This window comes from Trachemys scripta, chromosome 3 (assembly GCF_013100865.1).
Source record: "Trachemys scripta elegans isolate TJP31775 chromosome 3, CAS_Tse_1.0, whole genome shotgun sequence".
Taxonomy (NCBI): Eukaryota; Metazoa; Chordata; order Testudines; family Emydidae; genus Trachemys; species Trachemys scripta.
In genome coordinates, this window is record NC_048300.1 from 61,081,304 (window position 1) to 61,102,065 (window position 20,762).

The following is a 20,762-nucleotide window of genomic DNA, read 5'->3' on the forward strand; positions in this document are numbered from 1 at the left end:
TAAAAAGCAACAGAGGGTCCTGTGGCACCTTTGAGACTAACAGAAGTATTGGGAGCATAAGCTTTCGTGGGTAAGAACCTCACTTCTTCAGATGCAAGACATCTTGCATCTGAAGAAGTGAGGTTCTTACCCACGAAAGCTTATGCTCCCAATACTTCTGTTAGTCTCAAAGGTGCCACAGGACCCTCTGTTGCTTTTTAATGTATTACCAGTATCATCATTACCATAACTAATTATAACAATGCAATTTATACAAAAAGCAATGAAAGGAAGATCAAAAGGTTCTCAGCACATTGAGGAGAAGTGACATTGCCAAGTGCTGGGACAAGAACCCAGGAATCCTGACTACTTAATTTGTGGCTTAACCACATAATCAGCCTTGCATATCTAGTCTGACCATCTTTTTTATAGGAGTCTGTTGTCAGCCAAAAACACCCAGGGGAAAAGCAAGGGAGGGAATTAAATGTGTTCCATATAAACTGGGTCTTCCCTTGCATAAGGCAGATAGACTTATTCTGACACCTTTTAACTTGGCTACGACAACAAACTGAATTTGGCCACCATCATGCCACAAGGTAAAGGCTGAGTTGTAGGGTCCTTCTGATGACCTCTCACCAAGAACAGGAAGGGATGTCAGCTGCAATATCTTTTTTTAAGACCCATATCAATGGAACAGGGTCTGTCAATGGCCTCCTGGGTGTGGGCCAAGGACAATACTGTTTCCTCAGACTATTGATGATACCAAGTTGAGAGATGGGAGTTGCCTTACCAAGTGTGAGGTCAGTTGCCTCAGTTAGACTGAGGCAACTCCCATCTTTTCATGTATTTATACCTGCTCCTGTATTTTCCATTCCATGCATCTGATGAACTGAGTTTTAGCCCACGAAAGCTTATGCCCAAATAAATTTGTTAGTCTCTAAGGTGCCACAAGGACTCCTTGTTGTTTTTGCTGATACAGACTAACACGGCTACCACTCTGAAACCTGTAATCAGGATCAGGCTCCATTTTTTTAAGCACTTTGCAAACAGACCTGGTTTACATTAGGAAAATTAGTACCCATAACCACCAGATGGGAGTACTGCTCTGAAGCTCTTATACGTTCTCAGCCTGCTGTGGTGGGTGATGCAATTTGTTACCGATAGGAGGTCAGTCCTGGAGGAGGCTGTGCCAGGAAACACTGAGAGGGTGTGGCTACAGCTAGTTGTGTTTGAAAACAAAACATAACTTATTCATCATTGGCTGCAATTTTAAAAATCAAAATGGGGAAGAAAAAGGAGTCCCAATTGTATATTTGAAATGCATGATGGGATCTGTAGTTCTGTGGCTTCTGCATGTTTTTGTGTGTGTGATATGCTTAGTGTGGGGATGTAATGTACTGTATTTAGATTAACCTAATACCATGTCTTTTTATAGCACCTTTCATCAAAGAATTTCAAAGTGCTTTACAAACATTAATTAATGAAACCTCACTAGAGGCAAAGTGACTTGGCAAAACTATACAGTGGGGCAGCTGGGAATATGACCCATGAGTTTCTCAGTCCAAAATTCTTGCTTTAACTGCTAGACCATACTGTTAAAATGTGTAACATTATGCTTGATATAAATATATTGTATCATTTTGTCTTTATAGATATTTAGGCGCCGCGTTTCTAATCTGCCAGGGGTGCTTCCCCGTCGGCTCAACCCCCACTCCACCCCTTCCCCCAAGACCCCACCGCTGCCCCACCTGTTCCTCGCCCAGTTCCACCCCTTCCCCCCCAGCGCACTGCACCCTGGCTCCTCCCCCCAGCACCTCCTGACACCACAAAACAGCTGATCTGTGGTAGGTGCTGGGAGGGGCGCTGATTGGTGGGGCCCGCTAGCGGGCAGGAGGCTCTGGGGGGAGGGGAGAGGTTCTGGTAGGGGGGGTTGCCAGTCAGTGCTCAGGACCCACCATTTTTTTCCTGTGGGTGCTCCAGGCCTGTAGGTGTTACTCAGCGCCTAATAACATTGTTTTTTATTTATCATCTGTCATTAAGCTTCTATCACGTGGGTTTGGAAAAAAGCAGCTTCTTGATATATAGTTTATTGGTTTGCTAATGTATTATATATTATTTGTTGAGGCTCCCACAGCTCTCTCCTATGTTATATAATGCCCCTGTAGCCAGAGGATTCTAGGGGGCTTATGTACATACACAGCATCATACACACAAGCATTGTACACAAGATTTAAATCTGTAGATTTCAGAAATTAGATCTTATTGGTGCCCAAACTTTGCCCAACCATGAAGCTGCACCTGCAGCTTGCTGGGACATGCTTGACAAAGAATGATGTCAATCACTGCTATAATATAGAGGAGCAGCCCATGGAGGCAATAAGCCTCAGCATCAAATCAAATGTTCCATCTCATTCCCTTAGAAGTGTGTTAAGCTGTCTGGGAAGGATGCAGAGCACAGGTGATGCCATTCTGCCTCCCTTGGTGCCCCAAGTCCTCTCATGATGAGGCTCGTTCGTGAAAAAGCAAACACAAGAAATAGGCCTGGTCTGAAACAATCACAAAATAGTAAGATAGCGGGGAACCAACAAGCAAGCAGCCACTCAATGAACTGGAAAACCACAACTCCCAGGAGCCTGGGAGCTGTAGTCCTTTCAAAGTGGATTCCACAGAAGGCCCCTGTTTAGCGCGGTGGACCCTGGGAGTTGTAGTTCTCTGTGCGGGGACTGCTGCGCCCGTGAGCCTTTGCGAGGAGGTCCCAATGGAGAGAGAGGCGTTACTGGCGCGATGCATGCCGGGAAGTGCAGTTATCCGGGCTGAGATTGCTGTGCGGCGCGGTGCGTGCTGGGGGTTGTAGTCATGGGCAGCTGCCCGGACTCCGTTTCCCGTGGCGCCCCGCGGCTGTTTCTGACGCCAGAGGCTGGAGGGAGCTGGAAGGGCTGGAGCCGGGAGCGGGGCCGGGGGGCGGCGGCGGCTGCCGGGGCAGGGAGGCTGGGGCGCGCCGGGCCGGGATGGACTCGCGGGTGTCGGAGCTGTTCGGGGGCTGCTGCCGGCCCGTGGGGGGCGGCGGGGCGCTGCGCGGCCGCGGGGGGGCGGGGGCCGGTGGGGGCTCCAAGGGGAAGAAGAAGAGCGGGAGGAACCGGGGCGGCAAGGCCAACAACCCGCCCTACCTGCCGCCGGAGGTGAGCGCGGGCCGGGGGAGGGGGCGCGGGGCTCTGGGTAACTTTCGTCTCGTTGATTAGCACTTGCTCTCTGGTGATGGGCAGCGCTGAGAGTTTCATTGTTATGACAGGAGATTCCAGTGGCTGGGGGTGTTAGTGGGGCTAGAGGGGCCTTCGTAGCTGTGCGTTGGTGTGAGTTGTGTTAGCAGGAGCCATAGGGATGGAGGGACGGATAGCTCAGTGGTTTGAGCATTGGCCTGCTAAACCCAGGGTTGTGAGTTCAATCCTTGAGGGGGGCCACTTAGGGATTTCGGGCAAAAATCTGCCTGGGGATTGGTCCTGTTTTGAGCAGGGGGTTGGACTCGATGAACTCCTGAGGTCCTTTCCAACCCTGATATTTTATGATTCTGCATATGGAGTTGGGGGTTTTGATCTATGTGTTCAGCTGTCTTGTGTCCTATATCCTGGAGTCACAGAAAGGCCTTATCTCAATTCCAGTGCCGCTGGACTGATGATAAAGTTTTGGAGGTGGGGACACGGTCTCTGCTGTCATATCAGCTTCTGGCTAGTAGGTGCCTGATATGCTTGAGACCTTCAGCCTTCTCAAACCCCCATTGGCAGAGAATTCCAGTGCCTGCCTCTGCTCATGCTATAGCTTGCCAAGCAGCTAGAGAGTGAAACTGATACGGTTCTTGTTTACTTCTGGGTTTCCAGTAGAAGTAGGGAAAACTGAATAAGGCTGTAGTAATTTTTCACTTTCTTGAAGCTCTGAGTTGTGACCAAGTCACTGGAGCTGGCTGCCTGCCTCAGTTATACCCAGTTCACATTTGTAGGGCCTTTGCAACTGTAAAGGTTAGGAAAACTTTAATTGACAGGCTAGATTCTGGGTAAGTTGATAGCTTCGCTCCCTATCAGGCTACACTTCCAAAAGTCACAGGCAAGTGAAATTTTCAGGCCTCAGTGATGTAAGGCGGTGACAAGATAATATATGTGCTGGATGCAGGAGAGCTAAGGCTTGGGAACATTATGGAGAAGGGCTTTTAATTGGGTAAGAGAAAATGATGGTCAGCTGGGGATCCTAGTAGAGGCATTCCTGCCCCTCTTTGTGTGTGACCCTAGTTTCTTGCTGTCTCTTCTGTAGCCTCCACCCTTGTAGGTGTGGAAAAGCATAATAGGTTTTCATGATTATTAACTAGGTTGGAAGCAATTCCTGAGGGTGGATCCTGTTGAGTCAACTGAGGAGATTGTGTTGGTGTGTATCTGCTGTTAAGGCACTAGAATATTAGGCTATGTCTACATTATGCAGCTTTTAGCGACAGGGCTGTGTTGCCACAGCCGTGTTGCTAAAAGGCACGCAGTGTAGTTGCTGTTTGTTGGCTCTCCTGCTGACAAAAAACTTGCACCCCCAACGAGCGGCGTTAACTTTGTCCACCGGAGAGCACTCCTGCCGACAAAGTGCTGTTCACACCGGCGCTTGTCATCAGCAAAACTTTTGTCTGAAAGACCATACTTGTCCTTCTGTTGCCAGTGTAGAGATAGCCTTAGTATAGCTTGGTTGGTTAATGAGGCCACATTAAATCCTTTTCCCAGCCCTGGCCACGTTCTGAGCACGTTGTTTAGCATGTTTTGCCTTCTCTGTCTTTCACTCTGATTAATGAATACAAGCAGTTTGGCCTCTTGGGGAGGGAGACACCTGGACAATCCCTCCGTAGAGCTCTGATGTGGCAGTGCTCCTCTCTTGTGCTGCCAGTCCCACAGAGGTACTTAAACTCCATTGGTGTTTAGTGAGCTGGCATTGGGGGCGGGGCGGCACAGTCTGGTTGCCTGGCATGCCATTTGGGTGCACCTTGTAGTCTGATAGCTACAGACTTGGGAATAGGTTCTGCTGTACAGCTCAGCACACAGTCCAAAATGCTCAGTTCCCTTCCATTGCTGAGATCTGATCTGCCATGTTCTATGGAAACACATTCTCAGCAGGCCCAGTGACACCCCCAACCCCTCTTGGACTGCTAATTTGAGTTACCAAATATTTGCTGAGTTTGGGATTCCACCCTGTAGAGGGTCCAGACCAAACCCTGGATAAAGTGGGAGGTGGTTCCTAAGCAGGTGGTGCCATGTCTGATGGGGTTTGCCTGCTGCATTGTGAAAACAAGTCTGGTAAGTGGCCATCTTAGTTGCTGGAGCTCAGATAATTCCCACTGGCATGGGGCTGATGCTCACCACTGCTTGAGGAGCATGAGGATTGCCGTGGACCACTGATGGTCTGGCACTGTGTTTCATCACAGGATATTTACTCCATCCTCAAAAACATCAGGGTGCCAAGTCCTAAGTGAGAGGTGGGGACAGGTATTTCTGTCCAAGGCAGGATGAGGAACAGAGATGCTAGAACAGGCTAATCCCTACTGAGTCCAAAATAGTCCATCCTCAGGGACAGGATTGTTCCCTGCAGTGACCTGGCTGTTGTGCCTTTCAGCTGCAGAAGGGACAGTCCTCTAAGGCTTCAGTATCACTTCCTTCCTGTCCCCAAACATCCTGCCTGCACCATTGTCCAGCAAGTCTAGACTTGTTACTGTCCTTGCACCTCTTGCACTAGACTAGCTCCTCAGTTCCTATGAGACAGTTACAAAACCCTTGTTCAGAGGACAACACAGATACTGATGCAGTATCTAGAGCTGAAAGGCTGATGGGTGGGAGGGGTTGGCAGAAGGGAACCCCTTACCAGTGCCCCTATCTTGCTAAGCAGCTCCAACTTTAAGAGCAGAGCTGCTAATCCCAGGGCCTTGCTTCTTTGGCCCTTTGCCACCATAAGCCATTTATTGTGATTAGGGGCTGAGTTAGAATGCAGGGAGGGGGCTTTACCTTCCCTTGATGGGCAGATCCATGTGCTGGGAGAGGGAGCTGTATATTTCCAGAGAAGCGAATTGGCCGGGCAGTTGTAGTTCAGGAAGAGCTGAAATCCAAGCAGGTCGGTTTTCACACTGCTGTCAGTCTGGTTTATTGCTCTTTCCACTGGAGTCCCTGGCTCCCTGCAGGACCCAGTCCTGTCTCTGTAATCGTTAGACTGAGATCAGTGAACAATCTAGTTTAGTATTGGACATATCTTCTCTCAGGGGGCTGGATCCTGCTTTGACTGGAATGGAATTGATGAGCTAATGCGTCTTTTCATTTCTGCCTACAATGATCTGGCCTGGAGCTGGTCTCCTGGGGAAACTCTTCTGCGCCCAGGGAAGTTCCTGGTTATATGTCTCGGGAGCTGTCAGACCAGTGAGTGGTTTGTTTTACCACGAGTTGATCAATAGCACTTGCTTCCTCGTGGCTGTGAGGAGTAGGTCAGGGAGAGGAACACTTAGCAGTGGGTGCAGTCACTGTCAAAAAAGGTGAGACAGTCTTTGACAGGCCAGCTAAGTGCTGGAGCAGTTCTCGGGTTCGTTTGTATTGAATGCAGGTTTTAGAGCAGTATAATGCTGGTAGGGTTGGAGGACCCTAGATGGCTTAGGCTTGCGGTTAGGAGTAAAGAGCCTTTTACTCCATGTCACCAGTTCCAGTATAGATCAGGGGAGCATGAGTTGGGTGGTTTGGGACTGGGGAGAGGGATGTGGAACCTTTTGCCCCAGGTTGCCAGACCCAAGACAGGCCCAGCTTGCTAGCAAGTAATAAAGCTGTTCCCATTAGACTTTTAATGGTCTCTGTGTAACATAAAGTGGGATGGGGTGTCCCAGACCAGTGGTTCTCAACGAGGAGTACGCATACTCCTGGGAGTACATCAACTCATCTAGATATTTGTCTAGTTTTACAACTGGCTATATAAAGCACCAGCGAAGTCAGTACAAAGTAAAATTTCATACAGACAGTGACTTGTTTATACTGCTCTATGTATTATACATTGAAATGTAAGTGCAATAGTTATATTCCAATTGATTTATTTTATAATGATATGGTAAAAATAAGAAAGTAAGCAACTTTTCAGTACTAGTGTGCTGGGACACTTTTGTATTTTGATGTCTGATTCTGTAAGCAAGTAGTTTTTAAGTGAGGTGAAACTTGGGGGTATGTAAGACAGATCAGCCTCCTGAGAGGGGTACAGTAGTTTGGAAAGGTTGAGAGCCACTGTCTCGGACCACTTCTTAGGAGGACACATTATCACTAGTAACCTCAGCAGAGGCACCAGGAGTTGACTGGGCCATGGAGAATGAGCTCTCCTCACACCCCTACATGGGGTGACTCCAGGGCAGGGCTGGGTGGTGAACTAAGAGGCTTGTGCATTCCACTGCCTGAGCTGTGCCTATTGTGGACAAAAAGGTCTTTAGGACTTTTAACTGGGCACTTCCTTTTGCTGGCACTAAAAAGATTGTCCATCCTCAGTACGACCCCTTAATTTTGACCTCCCAGCATTCATACTAGAATGACCCAGCTGCTTTGTAGAGCAAACAGCAGCAACATGCACGTGGTAGGTTCCAGTATGGCATGGGAATGAGGCCTGCAACTCTGGCAGGGAGGCTGTGACTTAGCATGTATGTTGAATTCCCTGCGGTTTCTTTCTCCTTGCAAAGCTGGCAGCAGCAACTGATTATCCATGTGTCATTCCAGACTACCCGGAATGGTATGTGGGCTCCATGGTGTTAGGGAAGCCATGTGGGGTGGGAAAAGTGCCTGGGGTTGTGAGGTGGTTGCTAACCCATGTCTCATTTGGTTCTTTAACCAGGCAGAAGATGGAAACATAGAATACAAGGTGAGCCCATAGGGGATTGCAGAGGGGAATTCTCTTCCTGGCAAGTTACCCTGTAATGAATTGACCAAAGGGGGCATATGGGGGACTTGCCCAGGGGGATACTCAAAAGGGAACCATCCCAGCCTTGCCCTTGGGAGTGGGGGCTGTGGTAGGGCACTATTCATCTCACTTTGGGTTCTCTGTACCCTGTGGGAGAAACTGGATGCTAGAGACCGTGCAGTGCAGAATCCCTTGTGACTGTACTTTGGAGGGGCCTCCCAGCCCCCTCAGGTGTTTTGTGTCCCATGTGCTGACCAGTGTAGAGCTCACTCTCCACCCTGTGAGGCCCGTCTCTTCACCCTCCTCACTCTTTCCTTAAAGACCCAGAGCTACAGGGGCCATTTATGTCCTTTCCAGTTGTATTTTGCGGCAGTCCTGCTGTTCTCACTCAGGCCAGAGCACAAATGGTTTGGGCCCCATTGGCCCCATGGCACTGGCTCCCTAATCCAGTGCTTCCCTCATACCCAGCCAGTTTTCAGGTGTCATCTGCAAGATACAGGAATGTTCTGCTACAGAAGTTCTTGTCTCTCTTGTAACCCTCTCTCTCCTATTCCACTGGCTCCTCTGCAGGTGCTAACTCGGAGCGTGTTTCCCAGAGGTGGGTCTGCTGGGGGGGCCATTGCTCCATGGCAGAGGGTTAGGGAGTCACTGCCCCAGGGAGATGTGATTCTCTCTGCCCCCAGGCAGCAATTGTAACCGCTCCCTCCCTCGAGCAGCTGAAGCTGGTGAACCCCTCGCAGTATCGCTTTGAGCACCTGGTGACACAGATGAAGTGGCGGCTGCAGGAAGGCCGGGGTGAGGCTGTCTACCAGATCGGCGTGGAGGACAATGGGCTACTGGTGGGCCTGTCAGAGGAAGAGATGCGTGCCTCCCTCAAGACATTGCGCCGAATGGCTGAAAAGTACGTTCAGTAATCCCCTGCTGGGTCAGAGAAACTCAGCAACCCCCCAAAGGGTCCTGGTGGCTCTTTTGTCTTCCTCCCCTTCCCTCTCCTGAAAGGTCTGTAGATCAAAGGCTCTTGGCTAGGAGACAAGTTCCCAGGACCTCTTCCAGCTCACACTCAGAGAGGCCCCAGGCCAGGAAAACCAGCCTTGCTGAGGCTTTGGGGTTTTTGCTGCTAGAGAGTCCCTTGTCTGAAGGTCTGAGGCTTCTACCCTGCTGCTCTCAGAGCCTCCAGCCTGCCCTGCAGTTTGAGTCCTGTTCCTAGGTCCCCTGTGATGCTCCAACCAGGTGATGCCCTGGATAAGGAGCCAATCATGTACTAGGTCACCCCAGACTGTTCCCTCTTGCCCCCTTGCAGGGTTGGAGCTGACATCACCATCCTGCGGGAGCGCGAGGTAGATTATGACAGTGATGTTCCCAGGAAGATAACGGAGGTTCTTGTCCGGAAAGTCCCTGATAACCAGCAGGTAGGGAGCCCTTGGCTGGGTTGCTCTCCTTGATCAGGGAGTCCTGTGGTACTGGAGACTCCCAGACTCCATACAAGAGGTTTCCCTTTGGGATGAGATGGGAACCCCTCCCCCGGAACCACTTCACGTTAGAACAGTTCACAGGGCACATTTTAAAGAGCTACGAAAAGGGGACTGAGGGACAGAGCCATTCATCTTCAGGGTACCAGCTGCAACCCACCCCAGACAAGGGAGATTGGCTAGCTCAGGGGGTCAAGGAATGAGATATGAAGCCTTTCACCTCTACAGCACCAATTATAATCCATCCCAATGTGGAGACTGGGGAGTGATATGGCATCTGTATTGCAGTAAGTGTGTAGATGACCTTTTTGTGATATCATAGGCCTGGCATAGGAAAAGAAGTTGTGCTGATTAGCGATCCCAGCCCATTCTGGAGGGAACATGTGGGGCATATCTGCTGACATGGGGTGAGCACGTGCCACCCATGCCTGTGGGGTGGTGTCCCTGCACCAGGAACAGGTGTCCCCATGATTTCTCTGCTCTGACTCTTTTCCTTTAGTTCCTAGACCTGCGAGTGGCTGTGCTCGGGAATGTGGATTCAGGGAAGTCGACGCTGCTGGGTGTCCTGACCCAGGGTGAGCTGGATAATGGGCGGGGCAGAGCCCGCCTCAATCTCTTCCGGCACCTCCATGAGATCCAGTCAGGGAGAACATCCAGCATCAGCTTTGAGATCCTTGGCTTCAACAGCAAAGGAGAGGTATGGAGCATGCGTGCTATTGCAGCAGTGTGGAGAGAGTGACAGACCCAACTCCCTATGAGGAGTGGCAGCAACATGACTGCCCTCCTGGCTCTGTGCTGCTTGTCACTGCAGTGGGCAGAGCAGGACTGACTCAACAGCAACAAAGGAGTTCTGTGCCCTCTGCTGCTGCAGCAGAGAGCCTAGGAGTGATCAAGTTGTAATTAGAGGTGGTAGGAGAAGGTGTTGCTTGTCCAGTTGGAACAGGTGTCTGTTCTGGTGTCCTGATTCTTGCCTCCAGATTAGTGGTGTACAGGGTTGACATTACAATATAGCTACAACAGCCTGCATAGTCAGGCCTAGTCCCGTTCTAGGTGCAATCTCAAGCTCTCTGGCACTTGTTTCTGTTCAGATGAAGCTGGTATGGTTGGGGTTGTCTCTTCCCCTCTCTGCCTCCTCCTTTGCATACCCCATACCTCAGTCTCTGGTTCCTTTTCTTCCCTAGGTGGTGAACTACAGTGACTCACGGACGGCAGAAGAGATCTGTGAGAGCTCCTCCAAGATGATCACCTTCATTGATCTGGCTGGCCACCACAAGTACTTGAAAACCACCATATTCGGCCTCACCAGCTATTGCCCAGACTTTGCCATGCTGGTGGTGAGCGCCAACACCGGCATCGGTAAGTGCACCATGACCCAGCCTGGGGGAATGCACAGAGGGTCTGGCAGGATGCTCTAAGGGCACTTGAAGAGTGGTAGATGCTGGCTAATGGGTGACTGTAGTTGGAAAAGAAGATACTGATTCCAATTCCCTCCTGACTCCCTGTATCCCAGTGATTCCAATGCAGCTGTGGCTGGGAACTTGGCTGCCTCATACACCATTGGTACCTGAGCTCTGACTTTATTGCTGAGGGTGGTGTCCAGGACAGGAAAGTTTTGGGTAGCATTTGAGGGCATTTTGAGCATGTCAGGGAAAAATCGCCTTGATATATTAGTGGTGTATATTGGATCCCAAAGCCTCTTTAAAGGAAGTAAACAAGAACCTTCCCCATCCATTTGGAAAGCCACTTTTCCTACTAATCCGTTAGCTTCTGGAGAGAAATTCCTGGGTCCTAATGGAGCAGAAGCAGGTGCCTGGGCCCAGAGAAGCCCTCATCTGTCTTTCTGGAATGATGGTTAAAAAGCTGTGCCCCCTTGCCGTTGCCTGAGATGCTGAGCAGGTGGGGTGACACAGTTCCATCCTCATCTGTATGATGGGCCCATGGGGCACTTTTTGGGCTGGGAGATGCTGGCATCCTGTGAGCAGGTGGCTTTGGTGCCCATGCTCCTTTTAGCTGAGCTCTCCCTTGTCTCTTGTAGCAGGTACCACGCGGGAGCACCTGGGCCTGGCCATGGCCCTCAAGGTTCCCTTCTTCATTGTCGTCAGCAAAGTGGACTTGTGTTCCAAAACCACCGTGGAACGGACAGTGAAGCAGCTTGAGCGGATCCTGAAGCAGCCAGGCTGCAACAAGCTGCCTCTGCTAGTGAACTCGGATGATGACGCCGTCACGGCAGCACAGCAGTTTGCACAGTCTCCCAAGTAAGGAACCTTCATCTCTTCTGCAAGGAGCAGGGGGAGTCAGCTGAGTTTAGTCTGTTTAGGATTTTACCAGCACCGTTCACACAGGGGAGGAGACCACATCTCTAGGAGGCATTAGCTGGCTCCTCCCCAGATTTCACTCCTTCAGCTCCTCTCATGCATGGCCACCTCTCCCAGGCCTTTTCTGGGCACCAGGAGCAAGTGCCAGTGGCTGAAAGTGGGGTGAATGTGTTCCTTGCTTACCCTAGAGCCACAGCTCCAGTGAGGAAGCCTGGATTGGCTGGGGTACAGATGGCCTAGGCCGAGCTCTGGAGAAGCTCTCATAGTGCCGTCTCTGCTAGGTCCCATCTAGCTCATGTATTCTCCCCTTGGAGGCCAGTTCCTTGAAGTACTTTCCCCAAGATGGGCTCTGCGTTGTGGCCCCCAGCTCATTCCTTTCTGTGTGTGTTTGGCAGCATCACTCCGATCTTCACTCTATCCAGTGTTTCTGGAGAGAATCTGGATCTCTTAAAAGTTTTCCTCAACATCCTTCCTCCTCTGACCAACAGCAAAGAGCAGGAGGAGCTGATGCAGCAACTTACAGAGTTCCAGGTACATACAGGCATTAGACTGAGGTTCTTGTACTGCATCCATTACCATGGCATCTGAGCACCTACTTGAGGGCAAGCTGCACTGGGGTTCCCTGTATCTGGGGCAGTGGTTCTCAACCTATTTATCATTGTGGGCTGAATATGCAGCCCATGAAGTGTTACCTGGGCTGCAGTGCCCCCACCTAAACCCTCTCACAAACCCCTATGCTCAGGGCCCTCTGCCCAGAGACCCCTCCACGTGTGGGGCCAGGAGCGGAGAGTTGGGTGTGGAGCGGAGGGAAGGGACCCCGCTGCATGGGGACCCCCAATCCCCGCCGTGTGGGGCTGGGAGGCAGCTGGCTGCCTGGAGCCCGCAGCCTTTAGCACACAGCTGACCTGGGCCGCAGCTGTGCGCTAATTGGGCCACATGCGGCCCACTGGTTGAGAACCGTTGATCTCTAGGGTGAGGGGAGGTAATGTGCTGAGCCACTGGAATAATGAGGAAGATGGGGAGTTGGAATATAGAGGGGACCAGCACCACTTCTATGTGCTGCTTCTGAAATGGCCTGTCAGGTATCTGAGTGCCAAGAGATGTGCTGGGCACATCTCTGAATAATGAGTTCTCGGGTGTCTGCTTGACTCTGGGACTCTTCAAAATGGGAAAGAGTGGGAGCAGGGAAAGGTCTGCTATAGGCCCCCGTGCCCTGGGCAGAGAAGGCTTCCCTGCCTCCTATGGTGGGTGGATGGTGGCTCATTCCAGTTCTGAAGTGCTGCTCTCTCAGTTGCACGGTGAGTCTAAATAGCTTACTCTTGTTGTCCTGCTGCAGGTGGATGAAATCTATACCGTGCCTGAAGTGGGGACTGTTGTGGGAGGAACTCTGTCCAGGTGAGCATTGCTCTGCATAGTGACCTGGATAGGCTCAGAGGGATTAGGGTTTGGAGGGGAGAACATGGGCTGAGCATTGCCAGATCTCTGAGGATTTAATTCATCCTGTATGGGCAGCGCAGTGAAGTGGAAGCTGCCTATAAGTTGGGATGGGGGTGAATGTGGAGGCTGAATTTACCCTTCCCCTGGGTAGGTTGGGGGGAGCAGGGTAGAGGGAATCTCAGCCCAGGCTGTCTCCAGAGCAGGGCTCTAACGTGTTGGTGGGAACCCTGGGCAGCTGCTTTGCTCTCTGACAGAGCTGTGGTTAGAGCCCGGCTGGCCTCCTGAGGGTTGTCTTTCACTGGACTTTCAGAAGTCCTTCATCAAGAAGCAGGTGGGTAGTTTGGAAGGAGGGACAGCAAATCATCAGTCCTAGGTCTGCTCAGGGCAATGCTTGCTCCATTGGCCCCAGTAGGAGTGTGGGACCGCCTTAGCAGTTGGTCAGTATTCCAGGGCTAGTCAAGTGCACCCAGTCTCTCAGGGATCCCAGGCAGCACCAGCACCAGACCTGCATCAGGTCACCTCTGTGCTGCCTCTACTGGAACAGGCCGAATGGAAAAGCAGGTGGAGACCGGCTGAGTTGCCTGTGTCTAAGAAGTCAGACCTCTTGGGATCTCAGAGGGCTGCATTAGCTGATAGTCCTGGGAATCCTGACTCCCTTCTGCTGGGCATCTAGACAATGGGGAGGGAGCGTCCAGGCAGACTCATTTCCAGTGGGATTCAGAGAGGCTATGCAGGTTAATCTCATTGGGTATCTTTCCCTGTGTCTCTGGTTAAACTCTGTCCTGCTCTTGTGCCCCCGGCAGTGGGATCTGCAGGGAGGGGGAGAGCCTTGTGGTCGGTCCCACTGATGATGGGAAGTTCCTCCAGCTGAAGGTGTGCAGCATCCAGCGGAACCGCTCTGCGTGCCGTGTGCTCCGGGCAGGACAAGCTGCCACACTGGCCCTTGGGCCCTTCGACCGCTCCCTCCTGCGCAAGGTGAGTCTTGCTCCCATCTCCAGGGAGCTGGACTCCTCACATCGACAGCATTGACTGATCAGCCACTGAGATCCTGAGCAGGCAAGCAGGAGGCTATCTGAGATTCCAATTCAAGGCGAGGGAGTTTAGAAACAAGGAACATCCCAATAGAAGCCCCACCCCACTCCTGTCCTACTGACAGATTCTGGTTCAAATGGTGGGATAGTTGGCCTCCAGGCTTGAGATAGATGCATGAAGCTTTAAGTAGGGTTCAGAGGATGGGATGGGTGAGACTGGTAGGGGAAAGGCCATGGGGTTCAGAGGCAGCAAGGGGGCTGTTCCTGATGGTCTGGGTTTTGAGCTTGAAGCTGTTGTGCAGGGCATGGTGATGGTGAGCCCAGAGATGAACCCCACCATCTGCTCAGTATTTGAAGCCGAGATCGTGCTGCTCTTCCATGCCACGACTTTCCGAAAGGGATTCCAGGTGACTGTGCACGTGGGGAATGTGCGGCAGACGGCCATCGTAGAGAAGATCCATGGAAAGGTGAGATTTTCACCAGCGGGGGTGTTCTGGCAGCATATCAGACCCCATCCTGCTCTGGCTTGTTAGGTTTCCTTAGCTTCATTAGGACTCCTCCCCTCACCTCTGTTAGGAAGTTTCACTTCTCTCCTTCCTGCTAATGCCATGGCACTTGTATCGGGTCCTGCCTTTCCTCTTCTCCCAGGAAGCTGCCTGTGTCCTCTGGCCTGCTAGTGTCACTGGGGAACTTCAGCAAGGCAGGGCAGAGGAGTAACCCCCCTGGTCTCCAGACCTCTTCGCTGGAAGTCAGAGTTCCTTTGCGGTAGTGCCCTGACTGTAGTGGGAGGGTCTCAAGTTGTGGCACCTTAAACAATGGGTTCTGGGAGAGACTGAGGAGATCTTGTTAGTATTCTTCCTCCCTTCTCTGCCTTGGACTTCCCGGTGCCCCTGGATGTGGAGGCAAAGGGCTGGGTGGGCATGCTCCTGTCATAGGCGTGCGCAGCCCATTTCATTAGGATGTGCACCCAGGGAGCCCTGCCCCTACCCTGCCGCCATCCACTCCCTCCTACTTCCCACCCCCTGACTTCCCCCCTCAGAACCACCAATCCCCCTACTCCTTGTCCCCTGACTGCCTCCCCAGAACCTTACCCCCTACCTGTCCCCTGACTGCCCTGACCCTTATCCACACCCCCGCCCCCAGACAGACCCCCGGGACTCCCATGCCTATCCAACCGCTCCCTGCCTCCTGACAGCCCCCCCAGAACTCCTGACTCATCCAAACCCCCCCAGCTCCTTGTCCCCTGACCACCCCCTCCAGAGAACCCCCCCCAGGACCCTCCTTGCTCCCTGTCCCCTGACTGCCCTGACCCCTATCCACCCCACGCCCCCTGACAGATCCCAGGACTCCCATGTCCCATCCAACCCCCCCTGTTCCCTGACTGCCCCCTCCAGAGGCCCCCTACCCCTAACCACCCCCCTGGGATCCCACCCCCTATCCAACCCATCCTGCTCCCTGTCCCCTGAGTGCCCCCACCCCTTATCCAACCCTCCTGGCCCCAGACCCCTTACCATGAGATGAGGCTCCTAGCCTCCCCACGGAGTCAAACACTGCCCCATGGGCGCGCACAGCCCCAGCCCCCAGAGCGCTGCGTGCGCGGTGGCATGGCTCCAGGGGAGGGAGGACCATGTCTGCCTCCCCGCGGAGCCAAACACTGCCCCGCGGGAGCGTGCAGCCCCGGCCCCTGGAGCGCTGCGCGCGCGGCGGCATGGCTCCAGGGGACGGGGGGAAGGCGGGAGAGGGGACGGCAGCTTGCAGTGCTTGGCCGGGCACTCCGGCCCTGGAGCGCAGACCCCGTGGCTTGCCATGCTGGGAGAGGGGGGCCATTTGCCCACCCCTGCATTAGGGTGTGCCTGGGCACACCCTGTGCGCACGCCTGTAGCTCCTGTTTGTTGCAGACTGCCCTCTCCTCTCCCTTAGGACAAGCTGCGGACAGGGGAGAAGGCTGTTGTTCGTTTCCGGTTCATCAAACATCCCGAATACTTAAAGATTGGTGCCAAGCTGCTGTTCCGTGAAGGAGTCACCAAAGGTATTGGGCACGTCACCAACCTCCAAGCTATCACCACTGAAGAGAATGGCCTGGAGGAGACCCTGGGGCCCGGGCGTTTAACCTTCTGACTCCCACTAGATCTGTGAGATCTCCAGACACCAGCAATGGAGGAAGAGAGAGTTGGGGGGAGTTGTCCTGCCCTTCACATGACTGGAACTGCTGCTGTCCGGTTCTAGCATTGGCTTCTCCTCGCCACACTGTGAGGATGGAACCTAGGAGATCTCCCTTTGTTCAGTACCCCTCACGGGGCAAGTTAAGCATGTTGTCTCTGCATCGTCTGCTACTTTCATTATCCTGCCCTCCACCACAATAGACCAGAGGCCGCCTTAGTCTGGACAGGCAAGTCCTGGCTTTGTTTACAGTACTTTGGTGAGAAGTTCTTGGCTGGTATGGTGCAAAGGTGCTGAGCAGCAATGAAGGGATGCTGCCACCTCTGTTTCAGGATCAGTCCCATTGCAGCTCTCTGAGCATTGGGCCTGACCCATACTGTGTGTGCCCCTGTCTCAGGCTTTTCCCTTCAGGGCAGAGACCTTTGGGACGGCATAGGAGGCCCAGCCACCCAGAGTGCAGAGACTTGGTTAAACTCGGGTTCACAAACCATAGGAACTCAAGAAAAGTTCAGGACACTTTTAGCCCTTTTAATCTTGGTTGATTTTAATCCCTCATGTGCCCCCTTCTGTGTTCAGTGGCTCCTGCTTGGCTGTCCCAGCTCTTCCCGAAACCAGCTCAAACAGGGATCTCCTCCCAGACTAGCCCTTGCCAGATGGTGACTTGAGCCCCATGCCCATCCTAGTGCTCATGTCTTGTGGGTGGCTGGGGCTGCCCCCACACATCCCAGTGCAATCAGCCACCTCGAGAACCTGCATGAAGCCAGGGTCTCTGCCTCTAGCCCTCTGCTCGCTGAAGCAGCTGAGCATCCTGCTGGCCCAAGCAGGAGGCCATTTTGGGGACCAGAGCTGGGCCCACACCTGGGCTTGGATCTGCTTCCACTAAGCTCCCCTGTGGGACGTCTCCTTCATTGAGTTCATGGCAGTGCTTAGTGATGGATTTCCCTGTTGCAATCAATCAGTCTGTGCTGCAGCCCAGCTTGCTCCTCGGAGACCTGCCTGACCTCCTTGAGGAGAGGCAGAGGGGGCTGCCGTACTGGCCCAGGAGGACATTTACTGATGGATGCAATCTGACACAGCTATTGCAAGGATTTTTTCTTGTTGCTCTCATTCTACTTAAGGGAAACTTCCTTTCTTGTCTCCGCCACGGAAGTTTCAGCGCCTAGGAGGGCGGGTGGGAGCCAGCACAGCCAGAGGCTCGGTAGGCGTGTGAAGACATGGAACACTTGCTGTCCTGTTTCCCCAGCTGTGCCCGTCAGGTACAAGTGCTGAGCATTGGCCTGTGCAGCTGCTGCTGAGGGTCAGCCCTGTTCAGCTGGGAACAGGGGGCCGGGAGGGTTATGTAGTCGAGGCTGCATTTCACTGGTGACTATTGAACAGAGCTGGTCATGCACTGCTGCCTGAGCCACGGTGCGCTGTCTGGACAGGGAACGGGCTCTGCTCCAGGTGTTGCCAATAATGCTCAGGCTGTGCTGCCTCCTGCGCAGGGTCTCATGCTGGGGCCACTGGCATGGGCAGAGCTTCCCCCACCAATTTGGTGACATCCTCACAGCAGCTCTTCTTGCCACAGGCCATGCCCTTGCTGTAGTGAGGAGCCTTGTGGGGGTGAGGATTCCTGCCTGCAAGCTGATCTGCAGGGAGTGGAGGAGAATTGTTCCTACCCTGTGAAGGGTTATGAGGAAGCTCCTTTGCTTTCTCCCACCATGTTCTGTGCTGGAATCCTAGCTTAGACTGGGATCTGTAGGGCAAGCCTGCCATGCAATTGCTGTTAATAGCAGCTATGAGCAGGCACTGCCTCTTCCCTGGGAGAGGTAATGCATTCACTCTGCCGGCGGTACCCTGCACTGGGGGAGGCTCCGTCTGTCTTTTCTCCCTTTCAGTCACCTTGCACACAACTGCTTTGCTGGCTCCGATGGTCTGAAAAGGGGACCCTTCCCCTCCAGCCCTGGCACTTAGCGCTGGGTCCCATTACAATGGGTGCCCCTCATATGCTCCTGCTGGAAGAAGAGTCCCAGTGAGCCCTCCCTTCTTGTGTTATTGTGTAAGTACAAATAATGGTGCCGGGGAGGGGCGAGTGTCTCCTTCTGCTGTTTGCAGCGACCTTGGGGTAACATTCAGCACTGCCCCATACTCAAACTGCTGCTGCCCCCTTCCCTGGAAGAGCTGAGAGGGGCTGAGCACCTTATCCCCTCCGCCCCCTTCTGTGGCGTGACTGTTCAGTGCCATGCTTTTCATGCTCCCTGTTCTCGTCTTGGATTCTCTAATGCAGAGGGATGGTTTCCATTTCCTTGGCATCTATATATAATGTACAGAATAAAGATGTTTTATTGAGAAAGAACCTTGGCTGAGTTGTGAAGCGGGATGGTTGAGCAGAGCCCGCCCCAGCCACTGCCCTTGCAGTTACTACCCTCTGGTAAACAATCTGTGCTGGGGCCTATAAAGTCTTCATGTATCACTGGTTACAAGCATACACTGCCTGCTTAGCTGAGCCGGACCCAATGTGGGGCTAAGGTAGCTGACAGCCACGTCACCCTGAGCACAGCTCTTATTGCAGTGGGTGGAGCTAGCTGTGTCTTATGCGTCTCACAAGCCACAAATTCCTGCCACCCTGGAGTCTGATTAAAGGGTGACACCATGTGACCTTCACTGGCGCTTTGACACAGCTCATGTTCATTTAAAAGCAGTATGTAACTGCGGGGGGGAGGGGAGCTGAGTATGTTCCACTCGGCCTGAGAGCAGGCTGCAGCACTAGGCTTGGCAGACTGATCTTTAATTGGGACGGATAATATCAATGTTTAAGCATTTTATTTTTATTGATCTAAATTTTTACAATGGGGGGGAAGGGGCTCAGACTAATTATTTTATGACCATAGGTGTTGAGATTCAAAAAGCTAAAGCTTTATAAACAAACTGTCAACATGTCCAAATATACAGAGTAACTAGCCCTAGTTTGAATTAAGTTCTCAAGCAGCATTTTTCTTACTTTGCCTGGCTAAACTTCGATTATTAATGGAAATATTTTCTCAGCAGTCTGGATGCATACAGGGAAATGGATGTTTGACATTTACTGCTTCAAAAATCTAATCCTTCCACCCCCTATAGAGGAGACTAACAAAACTGGAAATGCTGCGGTGTTTCTCCTTGAAGGGATTGAAGGCAGGAGAAATTCTTGCAGTGTGCATCACTGAGGGTGACCAGCTGGACCTGTGTCCTCCCTTCCTTATCCTGACCAACACCTCAGGATAGCAACTGGATGCATCTTCTTACTCAGCCTGTTTTCTATTTTAGGGCCTTGGCCACCACCTGAGTCAGTTTAATTTCTTGATTGCCTTGTAGGAACCAGCTGTTGTGACAGCAAAGTGATGCAATCCCACCAAACAGGTTGTAATGTCTATTCAGGGGAGGGTGAAAACCCATCATTTCTTTCTAAAGTGGAGGCCTAACATTAGGGAGAAGGCCATTTTAATTCTGTCCCTCCCAAATGACTAAGGGCAGCACTATGAAGCAGAAGAATTCCTTTCCTATGCTGCTGTACATCCCTTCCTCCACCCCCCTCAAAAAACCTGAGTGAGAGGGGCTGGAAGGTATTAGAACTGCACTAACACCAAGGAGCATCCCAGAGCAGGACAAAGAAGCAGGCTCTGGCTGAGGCAGAGCCAGCAACTGATGCAAGAACTTGCTGCTGCAGTTGAGCTGATGGGGGGAGGGAAGGGAAATGAAATAATCATGCAAATATGGCTCTGGCATGCTCCTTGCTCTCTACACCCAGCAATAGGATCCTGAGGCTGTCCCTTTGCTGCTCGCTCAAAGAGGAGAATCCCACAGCTGATGAAACTGCCTGCAAGGCTAGAGTTTCTGAACCACACCCCGAGCTGCTTTTCCCACACAGTACTAAGTTCAAGAAATCATCTACGAGAAGGTTATTTCCCTATGAACTGAGCTCTGTGCTAGCAGTGCAGGCTGATGGCTCCTCAGTCACTGAATGCAGTACAGTCCAGCTCTCAGTTCAGGTTTGTTCCCTACACATTCTAGTACTGTCGGCTCTGCTGCAAGGGTAGTAAGTGCCAAGCCAGCCCTTTCCATCCCCCCAACGTGAGCTATCACTCCCTAGCCTGCCAGCAGAAGTCTTTGTAGTCTCCTTGGTGCAGCAGGGGAGAACTAGGCCAGTAACAAGGGGCTGTAGAGCACATTGCTGGGGGTAGAGGACATGCCTTTAGAAGCAATGTAAACAGAGTTGTGGCCTCTCTGAGGGACTCTATTAGCCCATTCTCCTCTTCCCCTGTAAGTAGTGGGTTTGATTTTGGAAGAACATGATTTTCAAGTCTCTTTGCACCCCCCCCCCCCCCCCCAACAACTCTAGTTCTGGACTTCAGCTACACCCACATCATTACTGGGGTAATGGGACACTGGCAGAGGGCTGCACAGACCCACTGAGCTGTGTGGCCTTG

The 20,762-nt window shown here is 52.3% G+C and overlaps 1 protein-coding gene across 3 annotated transcripts; it reads left to right on the top strand.

Moving 5' to 3' along the window:
• Positions 1-2,972: 2,972 nt before the first annotated feature.
• GTPBP2 (GTP binding protein 2) lies at positions 2,973-18,652 on the top strand. 3 transcript variants are annotated; one of them, XM_034764870.1, is made up of 12 exons: positions 2,973-3,158; positions 7,840-7,866; positions 8,622-8,806; positions 9,206-9,314; positions 9,874-10,071; positions 10,556-10,730; positions 11,410-11,629; positions 12,085-12,220; positions 13,026-13,084; positions 13,930-14,101; positions 14,460-14,624; positions 16,078-18,652. In XM_034764870.1, the coding sequence occupies exons 1-12, from the start codon at positions 2,988-2,990 to the stop codon at positions 16,273-16,275; spliced, it is 1,815 nt and encodes a 604-aa protein (XP_034620761.1). In that variant the 5' UTR covers positions 2,973-2,987; the 3' UTR covers positions 16,276-18,652. The 3 variants fall into 3 exon arrangements, with proteins under 3 accessions (XP_034620761.1, XP_034620763.1, XP_034620762.1); XM_034764872.1 differs by lacking the exon at positions 16,078-18,652 and having other exon boundaries at positions 13,930-14,182; positions 14,460-14,577; XM_034764871.1 differs by lacking the exons at positions 2,973-3,158; positions 7,840-7,866 and adding an exon at positions 8,481-8,503.
• Positions 18,653-20,762: the final 2,110 nt, after the last annotated feature.

What these genes read in the sequence shown, in the direction of transcription:
- GTPBP2 (XM_034764870.1), top strand. Translation starts at nt 2,988, where the DNA reads ATGGACTCGCGGGTGTCGGAGCTGTTCGGGGGCTGCTGCCGGCCCGTG. An exon ending in GTGGGAGGAACTCTGTCCAG is followed by an intron (nt 13,085 to 13,929) that starts GTGAGCATTGCT and finishes TGCCCCCGGCAG; the next exon opens with TGGGATCTGCAGGGAGGGGG. An exon ending in ACCGCTCCCTCCTGCGCAAG is followed by an intron (nt 14,102 to 14,459) that starts GTGAGTCTTGCT and finishes GCTGTTGTGCAG; the next exon opens with GGCATGGTGATGGTGAGCCC.